This window comes from Sprattus sprattus (genome assembly GCF_963457725.1).
Source record: "Sprattus sprattus genome assembly, chromosome: 6".
In the NCBI taxonomy this organism is placed as follows: domain Eukaryota; kingdom Metazoa; phylum Chordata; class Actinopteri; order Clupeiformes; family Clupeidae; genus Sprattus; species Sprattus sprattus.
In genome coordinates this window covers 16921566-16945280 of record NC_137925.1, presented here as the reverse complement: position 1 = coordinate 16945280, position 23715 = coordinate 16921566, and the positions used below count along the sequence as shown (strand labels likewise).

The following is a 23715-nucleotide window of genomic DNA, read 5'->3' as shown; positions in this document are numbered from 1 at the left end:
TTGAATAATGCGTCACGGCAGAAGCTGAGTGCAGGAGGTAAAGCGTTAGAAAAGCTGAGACGTACCTTTGCCAGTGACACGCGCTAATATGGGTATCCATTGTTCTGTGATGAAGACGTGTGCGCTATACCTCCGTTATATGTGTATCGCTCGATTCCGATCTTGTTAAGACTGAAATATCCACCCTATCTCGCCAACCTTGTACTAACAGCACGAAGAATTTGAACGGCAGTCTAGTGTTTTCATGGACTAGCTGCCGCAACCGCCTCAATGAACCGAGGACGTTGCCCACCTTATGACGATATGTAATGGCGTCTCAGGGAAGATGCCAGTACCATTGCTGACGAACAGCGACACTTTGCGCATTTAGAGTCTTGGTGCACGTTTATCGTAGTTCTCACAATGTTTTAGGAAAAAGTCAAAATAGACACGGTACCAGTCATGATGTATAACCTACATTGGAGTTAAGACAGAAGCGAAAAAATAATAATGTATTAGAAATAATTGGAAGATCATTTTAAAGGGCAAAGTGCTCTGTAAAATTAACCGTTGAGGTCCTGTCGATGGGTAAAAACACCTTCTCTAAGTTTAACGTGTCGGTTCTACACCAACATTCGAACTATAGCTTATCCATGCCATACTGTCATGTTTATGATAACAGGTCTAAATGCATTAGCAGTGCAGCGTTACAGTGATTGAAGCACAAACCCTTTGACCTGCATCAGTCCAAAGATTATCTCAGGTGCCAAATGTTCTGAGTATGTGCCGCATGGACGTTGAAGTTGAATCTAATGTGGCTTATAAAAGTCTAAGAAAGGAAACATATTTCACCTGTAATGTCGAGGCAGCTGAAAAACTGGTCTCTGTCTTTTCTGTGCCTCTTGGTAGTGGACACAATATACAGTACCTTGACCCCTTTGGCACCAGTTACAACAAACTTTCCCTTCTGGGTATCCGCTAGAAAAAAACTACCAATAGGCATCATTTGAGACCAGTGTAGAAACCACGAAGATAGAGTTCCTCCCTGAACTGATCACACTGTTCCTACTAAGAGGGGCTGCTTTACTGGGATTCGGTTTCTGGCACTTCAGTACAATAATGACCAGCCCAGTCCAATCACTAGATATAGATTTAAGTTTACATGATGTGCTGAAATTGCGTATACCCAAGATTTGTAAGTGAACAGGGACAGTTTATGCGACATGCCAAATAGCACATGTTTTCTTATAAAACATCAAAATGTGAAAATGTCCTAACTTCTACCAACACTTAACTCTACGGGCATTTAGAGCTTTGTTCACCAACAGGCCATGACTTTAGTCTCTCTGTACAGAAGTCATTGTGTCAGGTTAATATTCAATGTCTAAACTTTCTCTTACCTGAAGAGTAGAAGCAGCCGAATCGCTTGTATCGGTGATCCCAGTGCCTCTTGGTAAACTGGACACGACGTACCTCGCCCCCTTTGGCACTGGCTGTCTAACTACCAGCTTCCCTTTCCTCGTCTGCTCAAGGAACATACTGTACCAGTAGGCATCATTTGAGACCAGTGTAGAATCCGCAAAGGTAGAGTTCCTCTCTGAACTGATCACACTGTTCCTAGAAGGAGGAGCTGCTTTGCTTGGCTTTGGTTTCTGGCACTTCAGTACGATGGTGACCAGTATGGTGATTAATAACAGGAATGACACTGAACCCAGTCCCATCACCAGATAAAGATTATAGAAGTCCGAAAAGATATCATATTCCAGTGGAACTTCAGTCATGTCAGAGTAGGATTTCAAAGCGGTCTCCACCGTGGAGAGTTTGATGGTCACAGTGGCAGAGAGCGCAGGCTCTCCATTGTCTTTGGCAATCACCACTAAGCGCTGGTGACGCGCGTCTCTGTAGCTGATCATTCTCATGGTCCGTATTTCCCCGTTATATTGATCAAGGCTGAATAAAGTATTATCTGTATTCAGTAGAAATTGGTAAGATATCCGTGAGTTGTGGACTGAATCGGTGTCTATGGCAATCACTTTGGCCACCAGAGACCCCTTGTCTGTGGACCTCGGAATTTTCTCATCGACAACGGAGCCATGTGCGCGCCAGGGAGACACTATCACTGGAGTGTTGTCATTCTGGTCCATGATGATGATGTGAACAGTCACGTTACTGCTCAGTGGAGGAACACCGGAATCTCTGGCCTCGATGTGAAAAAGAAACTCTTTCTCTATCTCATAGTCAAATGTCTTTAACGCGTAAAGATTCCCATTCTCGGGGTTAATAGAGAACAGCATGGACATAGACGTATTCACGATTTCCTTCTCTATTATGAAATATACTAGATATTGGTTTTCGTGGAGGTCTGGGTCAAATGCTGAAAGTGAACTTAACAAAGCCCCAGGCGCGTTGTTTTCCATTACGGGTATAGTGTAGAATGGTTTCGGGAACTGAGGCACGTTATCATTAACATCGAGCAATTCTAATGTGATTGTTTCATTATCTGATAACGGCGGAGAGCCTCTATCTGTCACTGTAAAAGTTATATCATATTCTGGAACTTTTTCGCGGTCAAGTGGCTCTGACACAACAAGCTCATAATAATTATCTGAAGATTCCCTTAATGCAAAGGGTAAATTATTAGGGATATGAATATCAACTACACCATTGTCCTCTGAATCTTTATCACTAACACTGACCACCGCGATTACAGTATCTACTGCCACGTTCTCTTTAATAGGGCTTTGGAAAGATTTAATTGATATGTCGGGATGGTTGTCATTCATATCCGTAATCAAAATTGTTATTTTACATTGGCCGGATAGAGAATTAGCTCCCTTATCCCTTGCGATGATCTCCATATCATAAATTCTGAAGTCTTCGTAATTTATCATTTCTTTAACTCTGATTTCACCATTATTTTGATTTAAACCAAACGCCTCTTGTGTTTTCTCAGATGTATAGAGACTGTACGAGTAAACAATGTCTGCATTCGCTCCTTCGTCTAAGTCTGTTGCATTTAGCTTAACTACCAGGTTACCTATTGGAGAATTTTCGGGGAGACTTATTGTATAGCTTTCCTTGTCAAACCTAGGGGCGTTGTCGTTAGTGTCAAGCACGCGAACAATGATGCTGGCTGTACCAGAGCGCGCGGGGACACCGCCGTCTACAGCAATAAGCACGAGATTATGAAGAGCCTGTTCTTCACGATCTAAAGGTTTCTTCAAAATTAAAGCGGCGAATTTAGATCCATCACGACCTGTCTGTATCTCAATGTCAAAATCTGAACTTTCACTTAAGTAATAGTTTTTTATTGAATTTATTCCAATATCAGGGTCTACAGCATTGCTAAGCGAGAAACGCTCACCCGCAGGAGTGGACTCGGAGATATCCAAATGGATTGTATCCCTGCGAAAAGATGGCGAATTATCGTTTATATCAGTAATTTCTAATTCTATGTTAAATATTCGCACTGGGTTGTCTAAAATGACCTCCATTTTAAAAAAGCATGTTATCCTAGAAATGCACAAGTACTCTCGGTCCATTTTCTCTAAAATGAACAGCTCGCCTGTCTCTTTGTTCACCTCCATGAATTTCTTGTTCGCAATTATATCAAGCCTTATCTTCCGTCTACTCAGTGTTTTTGCATCCAGTCCCAAATCCGCCGCTAGATTTGCAACAACCGATCCTACTTCCATTTCCTCGGGTACTGAATAGTGAGTTACGGCAAACACAGACGTCAACATCGGTAAGACCAGAAGAAAGAACGAGACGTACCTCTTCCATGCGCCTACAGTCGAATATTTGTCCATTGTAATTTTTTGAGCTCCGAATGCAACACAGAAATCGGAGAGTAAAATCCGTTTTACGATTAACAAACAGAAACAGACAAACTGTACATCGTTATGTAGCACCAAAACACAGTTAAACGACTTCAATGACTGCCACGGCGCTACGATGCTGCTCATACAGAAAGAGAATGAATGCTTAATGGCTGAGCGTCATCTTGAGACTCTTATGCATTTTGCTGGTGAACAGCGACTCACTGCGTGACTGCAAAGGCAATACATAAATGAACTGACATTTGTCTTTATGAAATAATTTGAAGTATCAAACATGTGCTCATGACTTAGTTATCAGCTAAAAACTATTGTCCTAAACTAAACCCTGCTTGGCGCCTGAGGGGCACTGAAAAAGCAGTCAAACTTAGTTATTATACAAAAAAGTGAAGTGGGTTGCAATACATGTTCATTTTTAAGGTACGCTGTATTTCGCTCTTTGAACATGTATGTAATTCTCATCAGTGACGCATTGTGTCTCTATTTGAAAGACTTTTAGCATTTCAGCACCATGATGGTGGACAGCAGCTCAGCGAGCCTAGCTCATCTTGAAATGCAATGCAGACTGCGTCATGCCTAGTTTCCTAATATAACAATTTCATAAACAGTTATGTCATACTAAGAAAGAAATACTCTGTTTTATTTGGATTTGTGAATGTGGTGTGTTGTCCATGTGAATTGTGATGACTTGGAATAACACAAGTCCTGTTTGGAGTAACACAAGCTAAACCATTTCCAAAAACAATGTGTAGTAAGGCAACGTAACCTGTGTCAGACTGGAATAAAATGATATACCCCCCCACTGAAAACAGGAAGATTCCCTAAAATACTGCCTGGAGCGTGGAGGCAGCTGAGGCGCTTGTGCCGTTAGGCCTGTGCCCCTCTTAATGCTGGACACGATGTACCTTACCCCCTGTGGTGCTAGCTGTCTTATTTTCTAAATGTTCTCAAACATCCACCAACACTTAACTTTGTTCGTCCTCTTGAAAATCCGATTACGCACCAACAGCCCATGACTTTGGTATTTCTGTAAAGAAGTCATTGCGTCAGGTTAATATTCAATGTCTAAACGTTCTCTTACCTGAAGAGTAGAAGCAGCCGAATCGCTTGTATCGGTGATCCCAGTGCCTCTTGGTAAGCTGGACACGACGTACCTCGCCCCCTGTTGCGCCGGCTGTCTTACTACCAACTTTCCTTTCCTCGTCTGTTCAAGGAACATACTGTACCAGTAGGCATCGTTTGAGACCAGAGTAGAATCCGCGAAGGCAGAGTTTCTCTCTGAACTGATCACACTGTTCCTACTGGGAGGAGCTGCTTTACTGGGATTCGGTTTCTGGCACTTCAGCACGATGGTTACCAAAATGGTGATCAGTAACAGAAATGACACTGAACCCAGTCCGATCACCAGATAAAGATTATAGAAGTCCGAAAAGATATCATATTCCAGATGAACTTCGGTAATGTCAGAGTACGATTTCATGGCTGTTTCCACCGTGGATAATTTGATTGTGACTGTAGCAGACAGAGCGGGATCTCCATTATCCTTTGCAATGACTACTAAACGCTGGTGACGCGCATCTCTGTAGCTGAACATTCTCATAGTCCGAATCTCTCCGTTATATTGGTCCAGACTAAATAAGGTGGCATCAGTGTTCACTAGGAACTGATATGCTATCCGAGAATTGTGAACAGAGTCTGTGTCTATGGCGATAACTTTGGCCACTAGAGATCCTTTATCAGTGGATCTCGGAATTTTTTCCTCCACCACAGAGCCGTGCGCACGCCAAGGGGAGACAATGATTGGAGTGTTGTCATTTTGGTCCATTATAATTATATGAACTGTCACGTTACTGCACAGTGGAGGAACTCCGGAATCTCTGGCCTCAATGTGAAAAAGAAACTCCTTTTCTATTTCATAGTCAAATGTCTTTAGTGCGTAAAGGTTGCCGTTCTCAGGATTGATGGAGAATAACATTGACATTGATATATTCACGATTTCCTTTTCAATGATGAAATAAACAAGATATTGGTTTTCATGTAGATCAGGATCCAAAGCTGTCAATGAGCTTAACAGGGCTCCGGGTGCGTTATTTTCCATAACCGGTATAGTATAGAAAGTCTGTGGAAACTGAGGCGCATTGTCATTGATGTCCAGTAAGTGGACAGTTATGGTTTCGTTATCAGTCAGAGGTGGTGTCCCGCTATCTGTCACCAGGAGTGTTATTTCATATTCTGGTATCTTTTCACGGTCTAATGGTTGTGCGACTATCAGTTCATAATGCGACTCGGATGTCTTGTTTAAAAGAAAGGGCATTTGTTTGTTTATCGTAAGATTAACTTTACCATTGTCGCCAGTGTCTCGGTCACTTATACCCACTAATGCTATAACTGTACCAACGGGAACGTCCTCTTTTAACGTGTCCTTCAGAGATTTTACGGTTATTTCTGGATAGTTGTCGTTCATGTCGGTTACATGTACTGTCACTCTGCACTGTCCACTAAGAGGGGCAGGACCATTATCTTTGGCCTCAATGTGCATGTCGTAAATGTTCATATCCTCGAAATCGATTGTGCCTTTCACAGTTATTTCCCCTGTACCCTGATTAAGAGCGAACATCTCCTGAGTTTTCTCAGAGGTGTAAAGCGTAAAGTAGTAGGTCAACTCTGCGTTTGCGCCCTCATCTGCGTCAGTTGCGTTCAGTTTAGTAACCAGAGTTCCTATTGGAGAATTCTCGCTCATATTTACGGTATAAGCTTGCCGATTAAACTGAGGGGCGTTGTCATTCGTATCCAGAACACGAACAATGATATTGGCATTTCCCGAGCGAGCTGGGACTCCGCCATCAACAGCAGTAAGAATTAAGCTATGGACAGCCTGATTTTCGCGGTCTAAATCTTTTTTAAGAACTAATTCAACATACTTGGTACCATCACTGCCAGCATGGATATCAATAGTGAAATGTTCGCTCTCACTGAGTTGGTATGTTTTAATCGTATTTGAGCCAACATCCGGGTCTATTGCGTTTGGTAAGGAGAATCTCTCCCCTGATGTTGCTGATTCTGAAACGTCTAGCTCCACTCTGTCCATTCTAAAATGAGGCGCGTTGTCATTAATATCTGTAATTTCTAATTCAATATTGAATATGCGCAGTGGGCTTTTAATAATTAGGTCCAACTTTATGTAGCATGTTGTTTTCATCTGACAAAGGTTTTCTCGGTCTATCTTTTCGTTGATATAAAGTTCTCCTGTTCTTTTATTTACATCTAAGTATTTCTTACTGTGTAGAAAGTCAAGCGTTACCTCACGTTGTGCCAGACCGCTCAAATCCAGTCCTAAATCAGCTGCCAGATTGGCGACCACGGATCCCCTTTCCATTTCCTCGGGTATAGAGTATCGAGTCACAGACAAAGCCATCTTCCACGTCGTGCAAAATACAACGAAGAACGGAACATAGATCCTTTCCAGTTCCATGATGAAGCACGAATTTAACCCCTTGGTGAAAAAAACTGTTGTTTGAGTTTCCACAGATCTTTTTGGCACACAAATGTATAAAGAAGACGCCGGGTTGTTCGCAATGAAAACCAGGCGCGCTGGTCTAACAACAGTCAGATATTTCTGTGTGCCTTCCCTTTCAAAAGCAAAGTGTAATGTGCCATTTACTGACCAACAGCGACACGGTGTGACCACTACGTATACCTAACAGAAGACTTGAGAATTTGTGCTCACGTCACAAACGTGTGTTCATGCAATAATGTTGGCTGAGTGTGCGTCACTGTGAAGTACATTTTCATTATATTTGCATGCCACATACAGCATTTTCAGCACCACTTCGCGGGACAGCGACCAGTCTATCGTACTGAGTAACGGGTTATCTAAAGCAAATGAACTGCGTGCCGTTTAAAACCTTTAAATTGAGTACTTAAAAAGGCAAATTACTTTTAAGATCAATGAATGTTTGGACATTTTCTTGTGCAGAAACTGACTTCTTCTTACACTCTCTTATGTCCTGTTTGTCCGTCCCTCTGCCCTATCAGCTCTGACCAGTTCACTCCCACAGTTTGTCTTTCTGGCATAAAAGAACACGGGTAAGGAAAGTCATAAGATACATTAGCAGGTGATTTTAAGGCCACTTAGGTCAAAAGAAATATCTGTAATGGGATATGCTGAAGAGCCTGATAATCCTCATCTGTTCATGTATACAATAAAGAAGAAATTTAAAGTGCATTTCAGTGGATTCTTTATTTTTCTCTCAACAGAAATGTGTACATACATATGTGTTTTGTATGTCTATAATTCAACTGGTAGAACAAAATGCTAACAACCTTAAGATTCAACGCCCCGGGACCACACAATCTTTGATAATTAATAGCTAAAATTAAGTCACTTTGGATAAAATGTGTGTGTTAGTGTGTGTGCGCGTGTGTTTGTGTAAAACAGGCATGCTGAGAAAGTACTTTGTATATCAATAGACTGCATGAATATTATGACATTCATAGATTACCAAGTACACATTCATGAACTGCCATGAAAAGTTGTCTTTCAGTGCCTTGCAAAAGTATTCTACCCCCCTTGAAAGTCATCACCATTTTCTGGTTTTCAAAAGATACTTTAACCTAATATCCCAATCAGTATTTTCATATGCTCAGAATAAGTACATAGATGCATACTGTAAATAAAAAGCTTGCATGCAGTCTTTTGAAGTGAGATGGTACCATAGATTCTCAGTAGGATTTTGATCAGGTCTTTGACTAAGCCATTCTAGAATACTCACTTTACTGGTAGGTAAACCCGAACCCAAACCTTAATTTTACAACAGACTACAACAAGTTTACTTGGGATATTGTGCAGATCTATTTCCAATTACTTTTCCTTCAATTTTAAAATGCTTTCCAGTTCCTGCAGATGAGAAACGTCCCCACTGCCATATTTCACTATAGGGATGGTGCTTCTTGAGGCAGTGACAGTGTTGGATTTACGCAACATATAGCACTTTGAGGATTGGTCAAAAAGCTCTATTCTGGTCTCATATGACTATAAAAAACGTTTCCCACATCTTAAGCAGCCTACATACATGATTGAATGTGGTTCTTCTAAAATAATGCCTTCTTTTTCTCCCCCTCCAATACAGTCCAGTTTTTACTCTTAAGATTATTGACTCCTACACTAGCACTACAATTCCAACCAGACTTAGTTTTCAAGGACAGCCTCTTCTACAAAGCACCTGGGTGACGTGACACAACTCCTACCTTCTTCTTATGGAGCCAGTGGTGCTCAGTTGGGCATCACTCCATCCATAACTCCGTTATTACACTACCTGGCTAATGGCTATATGTTTTTTAGACAATCTCTACTTGAACCACTCCTAAGTAGAACCTCATTATGATAATTTATCGTTGAATAAGTGGCATCTCTGTAGGGGACAGTGGGGCATGTTGTCACACTTTTCATTTTTTTCTTACAATGATTTTCTTATAACAATGCTTCATAATAGTGAAAACGTTGTACCAAATAAAAAACCTAAGTCTTGGGCCCATACGTTGCTTTCATTGTAATGTCATATAATGCTGTATGTCTGTGCAAAATGAGTATGTATTACTGTACCTTGAGAGTGTGTACCTGTGACAACTTGTAACCATAAGAATGTACATTGGATTGTCAAACAAGTAAGAATGCACAATTCATTGTGAATGCAGATTTGTTTATATTTCATATCCACATCTGAACTCAAACTCCAACTCAAGAGAACAAAAAAGTAACCAAAAAAACCCTATGATGCCAAATCATGCCTGTCAGTAAAAATAATGACGGCAAACTAAATCTAAAACAAGCTCTGGCTAAATAAAAAATGGCCTCTCCCGAGGTAGCCTACATGCAGCATGGGCCATTTCCTGCACTTCACATTGAACCCTAGTCTCCTTTGACTATCTGTTTGAGAATAGTCCACACAGACAAGGCTCAGACATCTAAGGATGAGTTGTGTGTCATGGAATGTTTACTGTAATGTTTTATTGAACTAGTAACTGTAAAACTCGTCCTTTTATGCACTGGCTTATTCTTTCTCTGCCCATTTAAGAGGTATTTTCAAACTTCACTTTGCCATGAATCAAGGTAAATGTCTTCTGACCTAGTGAAGTACCCTAACAGTTGTATCTCCAGTTTAAGAGAGAAAACCCGCCAGGGCTTTAAATAGTTAACACTTGTGATAATTTGACCCCTGGTCAATGTGACAATTTACACCAAACTCAGGTCTATTCATTTTGGCATTCAGGTTAATCTAGGCCTTTAGAAAAAAAAGGAGCTCACGACCTCTCTCTAGTTTCTTCTTTGTGCAACTGTCAGAACTTTCATACCAGACAGAGATTGATGCAGTGGTGATACTTTCTATAAGGTGTTTGTTCACAAAAAAACGTTTTCAGTTGTCTGAGGTAATATAGGCTTAGTTGGGCTTTATTGATAAGGTGGGTTTGGTTAATATCCCATTTCATATGTTGGCTGATGTAAGAGCTCCAGTCTACAGCCCAGTTTACCTCCTTGTTGTAATGAGACTCATCCTCATCTCTGATTAGGCCGATGATGGTGGTGTCATCTGCATACTTAAGCATCTTGACAGAGTGGTGGTGAGACCCCAGGTAATTTGTGTAGATAGAGAACAGAAGAGGAGATAGCACACAGCCTTGCGGCGTACCAGTGTTGAGGGTTAGAGGGCATGATGTAGCGTTGTTGACCTTGACTGATTGAATTCTATTTTTCAGGAAGTCCAGTATCCAGTAACACAGAGCTATGTTGATATTCATGGCTTGCAGCCTGGAGAACAGAATGAGTGGATCTATCGTGTTGAAGGCTGAGCTAAAGTCAATGAAGAGCATGTGTGCATAGGTGTTACTTGACTACAGATGTTGCAGAGTAGAGTGGACAGACAGGTTGATTGCATCTACCACAGGTCTGTTAGCCTTGTAAGCAAACTGATACACTGGATTGTAGATGAGAAAGTACCAAGCGTTCAAACACCTTCATAGCCACTGAAGTGAGGACAACTGGCCTGAAGTCATTGCCGTCTTCGGGACCGGGATAATGACAGGTGCTTTAAAACACTGTGGGACTGCACACTGACGCAAAGAAAAGTTGAACATGTCTGAGAAGATAGGAGCCAGTTGATCCACACAGTGTCTGGAAACAGCTGGGGAAAGCTGATCTGGTCCTACTGCTTTCCTAACATTCTGTTTAAAAAAAAAGCTTGCACACCTCTGCCTCCTGGATGACATAGGGGGGAGAGGGGTGGAAGGGGGGAGGGGAAGACTGCCAGGGACTGATGGAGTGTTAACAGACAAATAACTTATTTCGCTTTTGAAAATACACTAAAGCATAATGCTTTACAATAAAATACTGACTGGAAAATATATGTGTTTGTATCTTTAATTGAGTTAATCTGTAACTGAGATATGCTTTCACGGGGGTTGAATGTTTTTGCAAGACACTGTACAAAAGCACTGATAGCATGCTAAAGGTCTAACTTGCTTAGCATGCTTAAAATCTAAAATTGCAAAGACTTCTCTTCTTAAATGGTATTGCAAACTTGCAAATTTCTTCTGTTCTGCCTCCTATCTATTTTTTTCCACATTTGGGTATGGGTAATATTCATATGACCCCCTGCTGCCTCCTGCTGGGCTTGCAGTGCAACTGCAGGGACAGTCATAGGTGCAGACAATTTTGAATGTAGGCTTTTTGACTACTATTGTAAAATGATTTATACATTTTACTTGTTAAATTTGAAATGTAAAGCTTCAGAATTCCACATCATCCTAATGGTTGAAATGTATTTGTAATTTGGATGCAGATGTGTTCATCATAGAGCATTCATAAAAAGCTAATTCTGATGAAGACAACTATTGTGAACTAGTGAGTGAACTGAGAAGAAAGAACCACTGAAGGGACCAAGAGATCAGTCTTGGTGGTCACCACTGCACTTGGTTCATTGTGGTCTACGCAGATATCAAAGACACAGATACACATACAATTTCCTCCAGCATTAAACACAATGAACAGCACACACGCACAGCCAGTAACAACACAACACAACCAAAGTTGACACTTTCTAGGACCCTTAGATCCGAACACAGAATGTGATCTAAAATACGCAATATTGTAGAAATGTGATATATAATACGCAATATATTAAGTTTGGGATAAGGTATCATGACACTTTGGAAACAGCTGTCATGCCTTGCATGACAAATTTACTAGAGAATAAAGCTTACATCATCTTTATTTTTGTGAAATATACCTGAATTCTACAGTTGTTACATAACCCAAAACAACAGTAAGTGTATAAACATGTTTGTGCATAAAGTGCATAAACATGTTTTTCAACCACTGCTATACACTGTGTTACCACAATGGATCAGAGGACACACTAATGCTTTATATTTCCACAATTTTGTAGTAATTATTATTTTATACTGAATACTGTGTGACACATTTTCTTTTTGTCAAGTGTTTTTTTTTCATGCTGTGTATTGGAAAGTATTAACATTGTTCCAAAATCTTGTTTCAATTGGAGCCACAGGGGTCCTGCACTTGTTTATAATTGTATTGATGAATGAGGTATACTAGTGTGTGTGTGTGTGTGTGTGTTTGTGTGTGTGTGTTTGTGTGTGTGTTTGTGTGTGTGTGTTTGTGTGTGTTTGTGTGTGTGTGTGTTTGTGAAACAAAAAGACCTAGCCTGTGTGCCTGTGTGTTTGTGTGTGTATGTGTGTGTTTGTGTGTGTGTTTGTGTGTGTGTGTGTGTTTGTGTGTGTGTGTGTGTTTGTGAAACAAAAATACCTAGCCTGTGTCTCCTCTTGGCACCCTCACTGTTAATTACTTTATTGATGCATGAGGTATACTCATATAATACAGTGGTCCTGCATGGCACATGCTAATATTACTCTCCTGCTCCCAACGGTTCCTTTAGAACATATTGTCTTGTCTTGAAATTTAAAGGCACATTTCTGTTAGTCAGTTGGTCGAAACTAAGAAATAATTACATTTCCTCCAGAACTTTGCTTCAAAAATATCACATTGTGGGTTGATTACAATGGAGGCAGTGAGACAGGACAAGACAATTTGACACGTCTCACATGGTTAAAGGCCAAATAGACTTCAGTTGACATGTTTGTGTGGATACAATGTCATTGAACTAAAGTTAAGGTTCCGGGATGAATGCAACTGAATGTTTTCTTCACTGTCTCATTTGACATTTTCATTTTGTACCTTAAAGAAATTTTGAGGCAAAATGTGTGATTTAACAACTCTGTGTGGACGTGCCTTTTGAATGTCAACTGAAATTGCAGGCATATGTAGATTTAACAGATTAATAAGGACTCACAATGATTTAAATGAAGATGGTAATGAAGCAATAAGTTTAAGATATTCTTCACCCAAGTTGTGACCATATTTTGAGGATGTGATATCATGACATCATGGCCAGGAGGAAAGCTGAGGTCAGCCTGGTGCCATGTTGGCATACAGAGTTTGTATATAAATATATATATATATGACACAAAGCCCAATATATGAAATAAGATCAGCTTGAGTCGTAGAAGGTAGTCGTTAAAGTCCTTCCAGGGCCGGGCAGAATTTGTCGCAGTAGGGAAAGTTATAAAGGATAGGAGGATAATGGTGGTGAAGCAGTGAACCAGTTCTGCCAGTAGGCTTTGCAGCAGCAGTGACAGTGGCTTTTGTAGCAGTTCTAGTAGTTCTAGTAGTTCTAGTGGTTCTATCATGTGTCCTCATAGTTGACTAGAATAGAAGGAATAGTAAAGGACAAGATGCTGATGGACAGAATAATTACTACCAACCCATGACCATTGCATTTCCCACACTAACGTTTTTAACTTCTCCGCTCATTAAATTAACTAGTTGCCAAAATACAAGAATTAATCATTATAACTGGCATGTCTTCTTTTCATTTTTTATGGTAAATGGCTGCCCTCTAGAGGCCACAGGCAGTCTCTGCCTTCTCAATGTTTATTCTGAACAGTGGCTCTCTTTGGCCATTAATACATCAAAATGGTAGAAAAAATTAAATAATGTTAAAATCATCCTGTGTAATTGGTCATTATGAATGTTTTGACTGTTACAATCTACAGCCTTGGTCACAAAGTAAAACCCTGTATACATTTAACAATAGTGCACAGTGAAAACACTGTTCTTCAATATGCAATGTTGGTGTGTGTTCTCCCAATGTACTCCAAATAAGCAGAATTGTCATACAGTTAGGTTGTTTCATTAAAACCACAGAGGCAAATATATGACTTTTAACTGTTTTATATGTTACAAAATAGTGAAGCATATTGTGTGCATATCCAATATGAAATATTGAATGGGAATGTGGTTGTACAGCATCCCTCTTAGCCCCACCGGAGCGCTAAAGACTACAAGTCCTTAAGCTGGCATCTGTGATCAATCAGCACAGGCGCTATACAATAGTGATCTCACCGTCCACAATGTAGCTCGTGGGGACACCTCTGAATGATGCCATTTAGACAATAAGGCCTACTTGAGTGTGGAATAAAAGGAGAATAGTACGTATGTTGGGCATTTCTATTAGCATACTGTTACATGTTATTACCTCCAACAATGAACTGAGGCCTAACCCTTATCGTAAGTACATCTTGAAATAGCCTGTGTATTCATATTCCTACATATACTGTATATATATACAGTGCCACTTGAAAGTATGTGAACCCCTTGAGCAGTTAAGAGTTTTCTGTTGTTTAAGCATATTTAAAAATTTTCATCACCAATTTTCCATAGATGAAATGTCAGGTTTATGTTTGGATTGTTGATCTGTGTGGGTACACCTTGGCACTACAGTAGTTTGGTTGGTTTCCTCTCTCTTTTAATTTGTGTTGCCCAACCCTTTTCCTAAGGATGTTTCATTTGATTGGTTTGCTTAAATGACTAATTAAGCACCAAATATGTTTCACCGAATCTGTTACCTACTTGACTTCACCAATGCAGCATGGGGTTCACTTAATTTTGCACATACACTAATTCCATGTTTCATGTAGTTTTTTGGCTACTCACACAATTCCCTCCAAACAAGTACATGCAATTGATAAACATAAACCTGACATTTCATCTATGGAAAATTGGTGATGAAAATTGTTTTAAATCATGCTTAAACAACTGCTCAAGAGGTTCACATACTTGCAAGTGGCACTGTATATATATACCTAAGGACGATATAAATATAATATAAAATGGAGCAAAAGCCTGTGTGTCTGTGTGCATATGCACCTCTCCGTGTGTGTGTGTGTGTGTGTGTGTGTGTTTGTGTGTGTGTTTGTGTGTGTGTGTGTATGTGTGTATGTGTGAGTGAGCGAGAGAGAGGGAAAAGCTCAGTAAAGATCAGGGAGGGGGAGTGGTTAGACCCACTACTACAGTAGCCTTTCTGACTTACTTTAGATTGCCTCCTTAGGGAGAGAGCTAACCCAGTTAGACACCGACTCCAGAACAGATCCGGCCCTGATCTGGCACGGGATCACATTACCAATTCAGCTGCTGTCTGGATAGAGGTTGAATGTCAGAGGCAAGCGCATAGAATGTCTCCTATAATAATTATGTCTTTAAATACATTCGACCTGAATTGTTCCTAAACCCCTGCAGCAATTATTCGGCAACTACACCATTGTCAAAGGGGCTTTTCTTCACCACTGCTGCAGTCATTCGCTGCATAAAGCATGAGCTTAAACAATTTGCTGCTTTGCCTCTGGTTCACTGGCCAAACGGCTGGTGAACTTTAGTGTCTATGAAATGTGTCGACACCATGGAGACCGTTTCCTCATTAATGTCCGTAATCTAAGGGGACACGCGGCAAATCTAATTACCCCTCTCAATTGGCCGATACTCATCTATTGACATTCTGAACTCATTTCCCGGGGAAATTAAAAGGAAAAGGGCATCGGTGGAAGAGAGCGGTACCGCACAGATTGCGTCCAGGTGTGGCATTTTGAAGGAGAGACTTAATTCCCTGACGCTTCATTCGCTGTTTCGCCGTCTTTAATTAAAATGATATTTCCAACAAGGAGTCTCTGTTTGTTCAGTTAATGAACCCAGACAATTCTCAGCGGGCGAGAAAAGAGAATATAAGCAATCTCATTAGCATATGTTAGCATTTGCAATGCGCGCGAGAGGCCTTACTTTGGCACGTTCTTGTTCTGTAGAGAAACCTCTGTTCTTGCTGACTACGTGCAGAAGAGCGTGGTAAACAAATTAATGGATGTATTTTGAGGGATATTTTGATTCTCTAGCAAAAAAAAATAAGATAACGAGCGTGCATCAACACCAAAACAAACCAATGAATCAAAGTAAGAACAAGCTAACTCGTGTAGTAGGTTGACCTATGAGCAACGTCACAATTACCATATTCATCTCGTTATACAAAACCTTGGTAGAATAGTATCAGAAAAATAGTTTATTTTCAGAGTCGTATGTACATGTGTTGTATGGTTGGCACATCATTGCCTTAAATGAGGTACCTTGATGACACAAGTAAGCGTTTATTTATTTTTTCCACAAAATTTGCACCATGAAGAGACTGAATTTTGATATCAACTGGGTGGAGCATTTCCTTTTTCATTTCAATCACATTGTGCAAAATCAAAAGTGATTATTCAAAGTGATATCTTTGATTATCCTGACTTTACAGTAAAAGCAAACTTGGCCATCTTGATTGTCAAAACAAGTACTGCTAATAATAATAATAATATAATAATAATAATTACACAAGGGGTGAGGGGTGCGATGCTTTGACAATCATAAGCAGCAGACCATGGAATGCTTTTTTTTCACATGAACAATATTTGGCCCATGGGGCATGTTTGACATTGATTGACATTCAAAGATGAGCATTAGCCGTCCTTGTGGAATTATATAACCCCTCTCCATTCTGACACTTTGAGAATGACACATTTTATTTATACCCATGAAGTGCTCCTCATCTAAACGTGAGGGATTGTTTTTTGTCCACTACTGGCACCCACACTGGAGATGTAGGCCCCAAGCTCTTAAATGACAAGAAATTATAAGATACACGAAGACATCTTCATACAAAATAAAGAGGACACTTGTTGGACAGCTGGAACAAATGAGTCTGATGTCTCTTCCACTAAGTCAGGGAGCTCAGTGCCATCATCCACAAATATGAAGAGACACACGCATGATAAAAAAAAACAACGAAAGGTGCATATCAGAGCTATTGAACACACTTCCAGCTCAGTGTTCACTGTGTGAAGCTCCACCACTGTCCCCACAGAGAGCTGCTTCCCTGTTTCTAGTCCAGCAGGTGGAGGACAAACCGCCTGTCTCCCGTCAGTCTCTGCCCCACCACCTGTGTGTCTGACCCCACTAGTTGTTGTACAGGTCGTTGTTGATGATCTCAGGTGTGGGGGTCTCGTCCCGCTGCTCGTAGTGGAAGCGCCTCTTCTTGCCGAAGGTGGAGAAGGCGTTGTGCACGTCCAGCTCGCTACTCCGGTGGCTGGGCCTCAAAGTGCACAGGGCTGAGGGCGTGCCGGGGATGTAGACGTTGTGCTGGTAGTCGGGTGGCGGGTGGGTTGGGTGGGGCGGGTGGGGTGGCTGGGGCGGGTGGGGTGTGTGGTGTGGCGGGTGGGTTTGCTTGTGGGGGAGGGTGGACGGCTGAGGGTGCTGGAGGGTCTGGTGCTGAGGGGGGACGTAGCGAGGAGTCCAGGCCCGAGGGGGAGGGCCAGCGGTGGGGGGAGATGTCCTGTATTCTGTCGACGGAGGGCGCAAAGTCGCTGAACAGTGGTCAACTTTGGGACCTGCGTGGACATGCATTTGACAGTTAAGTAAAGCAGTAAGCAGGTCAACAGCATGGGTACCAGAATAGGTTGGCAAGCACTTACCACGCATATGGTTGCCCCAGGTCCAATACTGCCCTGCCATTGGGCTGACAAAGTTTTCTGGGTCGGTCTGCATTGCCTTGCGCATCAGGGTACCATCCATATTGATAGAATTGTAGCTATGAATGAGAAAGGGGGCAGATGGTTAAATGTGTCCTTCTGTGTGGACAGAAAGCATATCCTAACAAGCACTGTTGGCGATGTGTGGCATGCATTTGTGCATTACCTTTTAAGAGAGGACGTTTGATTCTTTGTGAGAGGCCAGTCAGTATTTGGTTGCTTCAGCTGCAATAAGGGATATAACCACAGTGAGTCTTAAAGCATTAAAGACCGACCAGAGCAACAAATAAAGAGCAGCGTTAAAGACTGCCTCCATGTGGTGACAATTTGAATGGCATTTGGGTTTCTTTAGAGGTAGGGCTTCGCTTGCCATTTTATTTGCCTTTCATCTGTTGAAGAACATTGTGCTGGTTGTTGGTTCAGGCTTTGTGATGTGTGTGGAGAGCGGGTGGGGGTATTTATCCGGACTATAAGTCGCTGGGTATGGATTCCACGCTCTAATAATTCACTTAAAGCCGTTGACAAGGAGAGTGCAATGTAAGCTTATTATTAGAATTGTTATTCACACCACCTTCCGAAACCAATTAGAGTACCGCTGGGATGAAACGAGACATGATTTTAATCTTCAAAGGAAGCCGCTCAGCAGAGGAAATTATTAATAAAAACGGTTAATTGTGGGGTGGAATCGATTTATTTTAAGTTTTGCATGATTGCAGAATAACCTACCATAAAACGATTCTGAACAGCAGATCCTGCGGATGAAAAGAAACTTTGTTTTGCTTCTGTTTCCAACACTGTAAGTTACAGCCTACTATAGCCTTCTATTTTAAGACCATGCTCAATTTAATTAGAAGGCCTACGAAGCCAGCCATTCCACTTGTTCATTCATATTGGCTACTTGTAATGTCAGATTAAGTAGCTACAATTATGTTTTGCAGTTTTCATGCAGTTCGCTGTTAGTGACTGACAAAAGGTTACACTAATGCACGTCGATCTTAACTATTATATCTTTATTATTATTAATTCCGAAAATACGAAAATTATTTCAGCGGAGCAGGTAAATGGCGTAATTAACAGGCGAAAATGTTCAACTTCCCCTCTGTTAAACAGTTAGACATTAATTTACATGTTACGGTCTGACACTTCCATCTAGTGGATTCCGCAAGCACAAACCACGCAGATTGTCTGCCTGCCTGCCTGCCTGCCTGCCTGCCTCCCTCCCTCTCTCTCTCTCTCTCTCTCTCTCGCTCTCTCTCTCGCTCGTTCTTTCTGTCCTCTACCACCCCCTTTTTCAAGCGTAAGGCTTCCTCCTTCACTATCCTCCTCACATTCTTTGAGGACAACGCAGACGCATCTACAGTCGCGACACGTCCCTGCCGGCTCCTGCTCTCCTCCTTAAACGCTCCAACTCCCATTTTTCATCCATAATAGACGGATCCTGCCCGTGTTCGCGCACTATTGTATGTCGGATAATGGCTCTCTGTTGTGAGGTGTGTGTGCTAGTGTGTGTCTGTTAGAGTGTGTGTACGTGTGTCCTTGAGGCGTAGTTAGCGAGTGCTGTTCAGTACCTGAAAGACTTCAATTGTAACCCAGATTTAAGTTGGAAATGTTATCTCTACATAACATTAACATTTATGTGAGAATAAACAGGCCAACGGAATTTTTTTTTTTTTTAAACTCCAACCAACCTTTTTGCTTTGGCAATACTATAACATGTTATTGCATGTAGGACCTACAAGTGTTTATGATATTTGATCTGTCTTGAAATGTGACAATGCCCTTACCATCTACACTGATGCTGTTTATTGTAATTAATTGACATCGTTCAGAAAACCGTATAGTCATATTTAACCTTTGTTTCGAAACCATGAAAAAAGCATAGATATACTGTACATGTTGTTATTACGAGCCAAAGTGACTCATTGTCCTTCATTTGACAGACCTCTCCTCCTGAAGCTGTTGATTGAGAGGCGAGTTAAGTGTCAGAATCGATCTGATGTAAAAGTGCATAGCCCAAAAGAATCACAGTCGCAATTGATTGACTTCCGAGTTTTGATGAGCTATTCATAGGCTTGATACTAATTAGTTCGAACTTCCACTAAGACTATAAGGTGCAAGAGCATGCCATTGAGACATGCTATGTTCACAGTGAATGGCATCATATTACACAGTTTCACCTAGAACCAGAATACATTTAACACCTTACACACGATCCAACACATTTTTTATAAAAAAAAATACAGCATATCCATCGTCATTTATTATACAATGCCCTTATCTCAAGTTGCTGTTCTCACGTAAAAACGAAACATTTTCACTAGCGTAATCTGTTTTTACCTCACTGGGAGTAGTTGCTCCATTATTCCGGCTTTGCGCGTTCCATCCAAGCGTTTCAGTTCCCTTTGGATTGGCATTGTTCCTCGGCGTTTCGGGACTACAAGGCTTCAGGAACATGAAGTCGCTTTTCGCCGACTCTGGTGTCAGACAAACCTTGTAACAGTAGGCTTGAGACAAAGTGTTCGTGCTGTTCACCTCCATGCAATTCGTGGGCACTTTGGTGCCTGTGGAGATCTGTAAATTTAAATTCGATTTTTTGAATACTTCGGTCGGGGGCTCCGGTTCTATACCACAACAAGCGGCTCCGACTGTGGAGAGACCGAAGCCGTTGAGTGCGTCTCGATCTTTGTAGCACTTGACAGAGGCGAGCACAATGATGGCTATGAGAAAGATAAGCGAGATGGTGCTCAGTGACACGATTAGATAGAGGGCAAGATTGGACGAAGGCTGGGGGTTTAGGCTCAGGTCGCCAAAATCTGACAGGGATTCCGGCACGTTGTCCACTACTGACAGAATGATAGAGACGGTGGCCGAGAGGGGCGGCTGACCGTTGTCCTTGACCAGAATGACAAGTCGCTGCCTGGTGGCATCTTTTTCAACAAAGCGGCGAATTGTCCTGATCTCGCCTGTATAAAGGGCAACGCTGAAAAGCCCGGGATCTGTCGCCTGGAGCACTTGGTAAGACAACCGTGAATTCTGCCCAGCGTCCGCATCCATTGCCGTGATTTTCGCAACAAGATAACCAGCGTCCACTGACCTGGGGACCAATTCTGTCGCCACCGTGCCGTTTTTAGGCAATGGAGATATAATGACCGGTGCGTTATCATTTTGATCTAAAACGAATACATTCACCGTTACGTTGCTTCTCAGTGGCGGGAAGCCAGCGTCCTGAGCTTGAACTTTGATCTGAAAGTTTCGGAGCTGTTCATAGTCGAAGGAGCGCAGCGCGTAGATGTTTCCATTGTCAGAATTAATGGAGACGTAAGTGGACACTGGCATGCCCTGTATCTGACCCTCCAGAATGGAATAAGACAGATATGAGTTCTGATTGGAGTCGGGATCGAAAGCGGTCACCGAGCAAATGGAAGCGCCAGGGGCATTGTTCTCGGTTACATAGACAGTGTAGGACGGCTGAACGAAGCGCGGCGGGTTGTCATTAATGTCAGACACTGTAACGAGGATGTTTTTTTTTGTTGAAAGTGGCGGGGAGCCCAAGTCTTTCGCGGTCAGCGTGATATTGTACTCGGCCACGTTCTCTCGGTCAAGAAACTCACTGGTCACCAAAGTGTAGTAATTCTTAAACGATGAATGGAGCTGAAATGGAACGTTTCCTGGAATTTCGCAGTCCACATTTCCGTTCTCGCCCGAGTCTCGGTCCATCACGCTGATAACGGCAATCACAGTCCCCGGTGGCGCGTCTTCCTGAACAGGTGTAGACACGGAGGTCAGAATGACCTCGGGTGCGTTGTCGTTTATGTCCAAAATATCTACCAGCACTTTGCAGTGCACAGCCACGGCAGAGGGACCCTTGTCTTTGGCTTGCACGTACAATTCATACACGCTCGCCTTTTCATAATCCACAATCCCTTTTACCCGAATTTCTCCTGTGTAGGAGTCCACGTTAAACAATTCGCGCACTTTTAACGGCGCGTGTCCGCTGAAAGAATAGGAAATCTCGCCATTGGGACCCTCGTCGAGATCTGTGGCATTAAGTTTGAGCACAAGTGTGCCTCTCGGAGCATTTTCAATCAGGCTGACTCGATAAACAGACCGATCGAACACGGGTACATTGTCATTGGCATCCAGCACCGTGACTGTGATTTTCGCTGTTCCCGAGCGCTCAGGTGAGCCTCCATCCACGGCAGTCAGCACCATTTCATGCGCCTTCTTTTGCTCCCGGTCTAGCGGCGTCTCTAGAACGAGCTCAGCGAACTTACTGCCATCATTGCGCGTCTGAATATCCAAGGCAAAGTGCTCGTTCGCGCTGAGTTGATATGAGCGGAGAGAGTTGGTGCCCACGTCTAAATCTTGCGCGCTCTCCAGTGGAAAGCGAGAGCCTGGCGCCGCCGACTCGGTGATCTCAAGATTAAACTCGCTCCACGGGAAACTTGGAGCGTTATCGTTCACATCCAGAATTTCCACCTCTACACGGTAGAGCTCCAGTGGGTTCTCGATGACGACTTGCAAGTGCAAAAAACAAGTTTGACTTTGTTCACACAGTTCTTCGCGGTCGATCTTTTCATTTACGAATAAAATACCGTTTTCTAAATTCACCTCTAAATACTGTTTCTTGGCGCCGGAAACAATCCGAAACCGACGTGCAGACAGTTTCGCCACGTCCAAGCCTAAATCCTCCGCAATATTCCCGACGAAGGCTCCGTGCTCCAGCTCCTCTGGAATTGAGTAGCGCATTTGCGCAAAGACCAAATCCATTGCGCCCGTGCACAAAAACAGGCACAGAGCGTGTCTCACTAATGTCCATTGTGTCCTCGAGGATCCCCGGTCCATCTCAGCGTCTCCGGTGCACAAAAATCGAACCTTCAGTAGCGCAAAAGGCGCAAAGAGAAATAACCCGTCTTCATGGTTCGCATCAAAGTCTGTCCAGTCTTTTTGAGAGAGGAATCAGACCTTCTTTCACTACTATTAGATAAAAAAAACAGCATAAAACCAACTTTATAATCACATCAAGTGAATAGAAGCGCTCTCTGTTGTGCTCCGCGTGGAGCAGCAGCGGTGTGTGAGCGGGCAGAGCTCGCGCTTTGATTTTCCAGTGTATTAGACATTATGAGGAGCCGGGGGAGGCGGGGATGGGGGGGGGGGGTGTCTTCGTGCAGCTTCGTATTGGTGGAAGGCGACATGAGAGTTCTGACTATAATTGCTGTACTGACACTTTTAACCCTTGCATTGCTCAGTCTTTTCACCGCGGGAAAACCGACCGAGACTGACAGCTAATGTGATGACAAATTCGAATTAATGAGAAATTATATTTCTTCAAAGCCTCCCTCTACTTGTATCGAGATAGGCTTTTTTAATTTCATGCTTATTTCTGTTTCTAAACGTGGCAACTCCAAGCCATTTAAAACACAATCTTGGCGCTTGTAACTCACCCTGTATACAACTGAGAAGACAAGATCAGCACCAAGTAAATATTTGTGACAGAAACAACTTCGAGCAGATGTTGAGCAATGCAGAGGAATTACAAGATTATATCCTCGAAGTTATTGTTTTGATCAGACAAAGGGCCTGAACTATGTGTCAGGCTAGAGTAACACATGTTTGTGCAAGTGTAATCTTTATTTTCTGGGATAATCCTAGTAATTCTGACTATAAAACCACTTATACCCCGAGCACATCCCCCATGCATATTCAGCGAAAACTGTCCTCAGAAGGGCATTCCAATTACGACTGTGAGCTGGTAGGCAAAAAGCAGCACACTCACCCCATCCAACACACACAAACACACACACACATGGGGAGAAGGGGGGGGGGGGCTTTGCTTTCCAATACATTCCTCACATTGGCCGAAATCTCAGAGGGGTAAATTGGTCACGACACCCGAGGCGCCTTTCGGGGTCTCCTCTCGCAACCCCATTCACCCACT

At 42.3% G+C, this 23715-nt stretch overlaps 2 protein-coding genes across 2 annotated transcripts; both read right to left on the bottom strand.

Annotated features, from left to right (window-relative positions):
* Positions 1-12: 12 nt before the first annotated feature.
* On the bottom strand, positions 13-7254 carry LOC308367030 (protocadherin beta-15-like; the record flags this gene model as incomplete). The annotated part of the gene is made up of 3 exons (XM_080840852.1): positions 4897-7254; positions 1380-2456; positions 13-24 (listed from the first exon to the last, which is right to left on the bottom strand). The coding sequence occupies exons 1-3, from the start codon at positions 7228-7230 to the stop codon at positions 13-15; spliced, it is 3423 nt and encodes a 1140-aa protein (XP_080696978.1). The 5' UTR covers positions 7231-7254.
* A 9951-nt stretch (positions 7255-17205) lies between these two features.
* Positions 17206-22547, bottom strand: LOC308367029 (protocadherin gamma-A6; the record flags this gene model as incomplete). The annotated part of the gene is made up of 4 exons (XM_080840851.1): positions 17206-17588; positions 17721-17836; positions 17944-18002; positions 20115-22547. 4 exons carry the CDS (start codon positions 22545-22547, stop codon positions 17206-17208), a joined length of 2991 nt encoding a protein of 996 aa, XP_080696977.1.
* Between the last annotated feature and the right edge of the window lie 1168 nt (positions 22548-23715).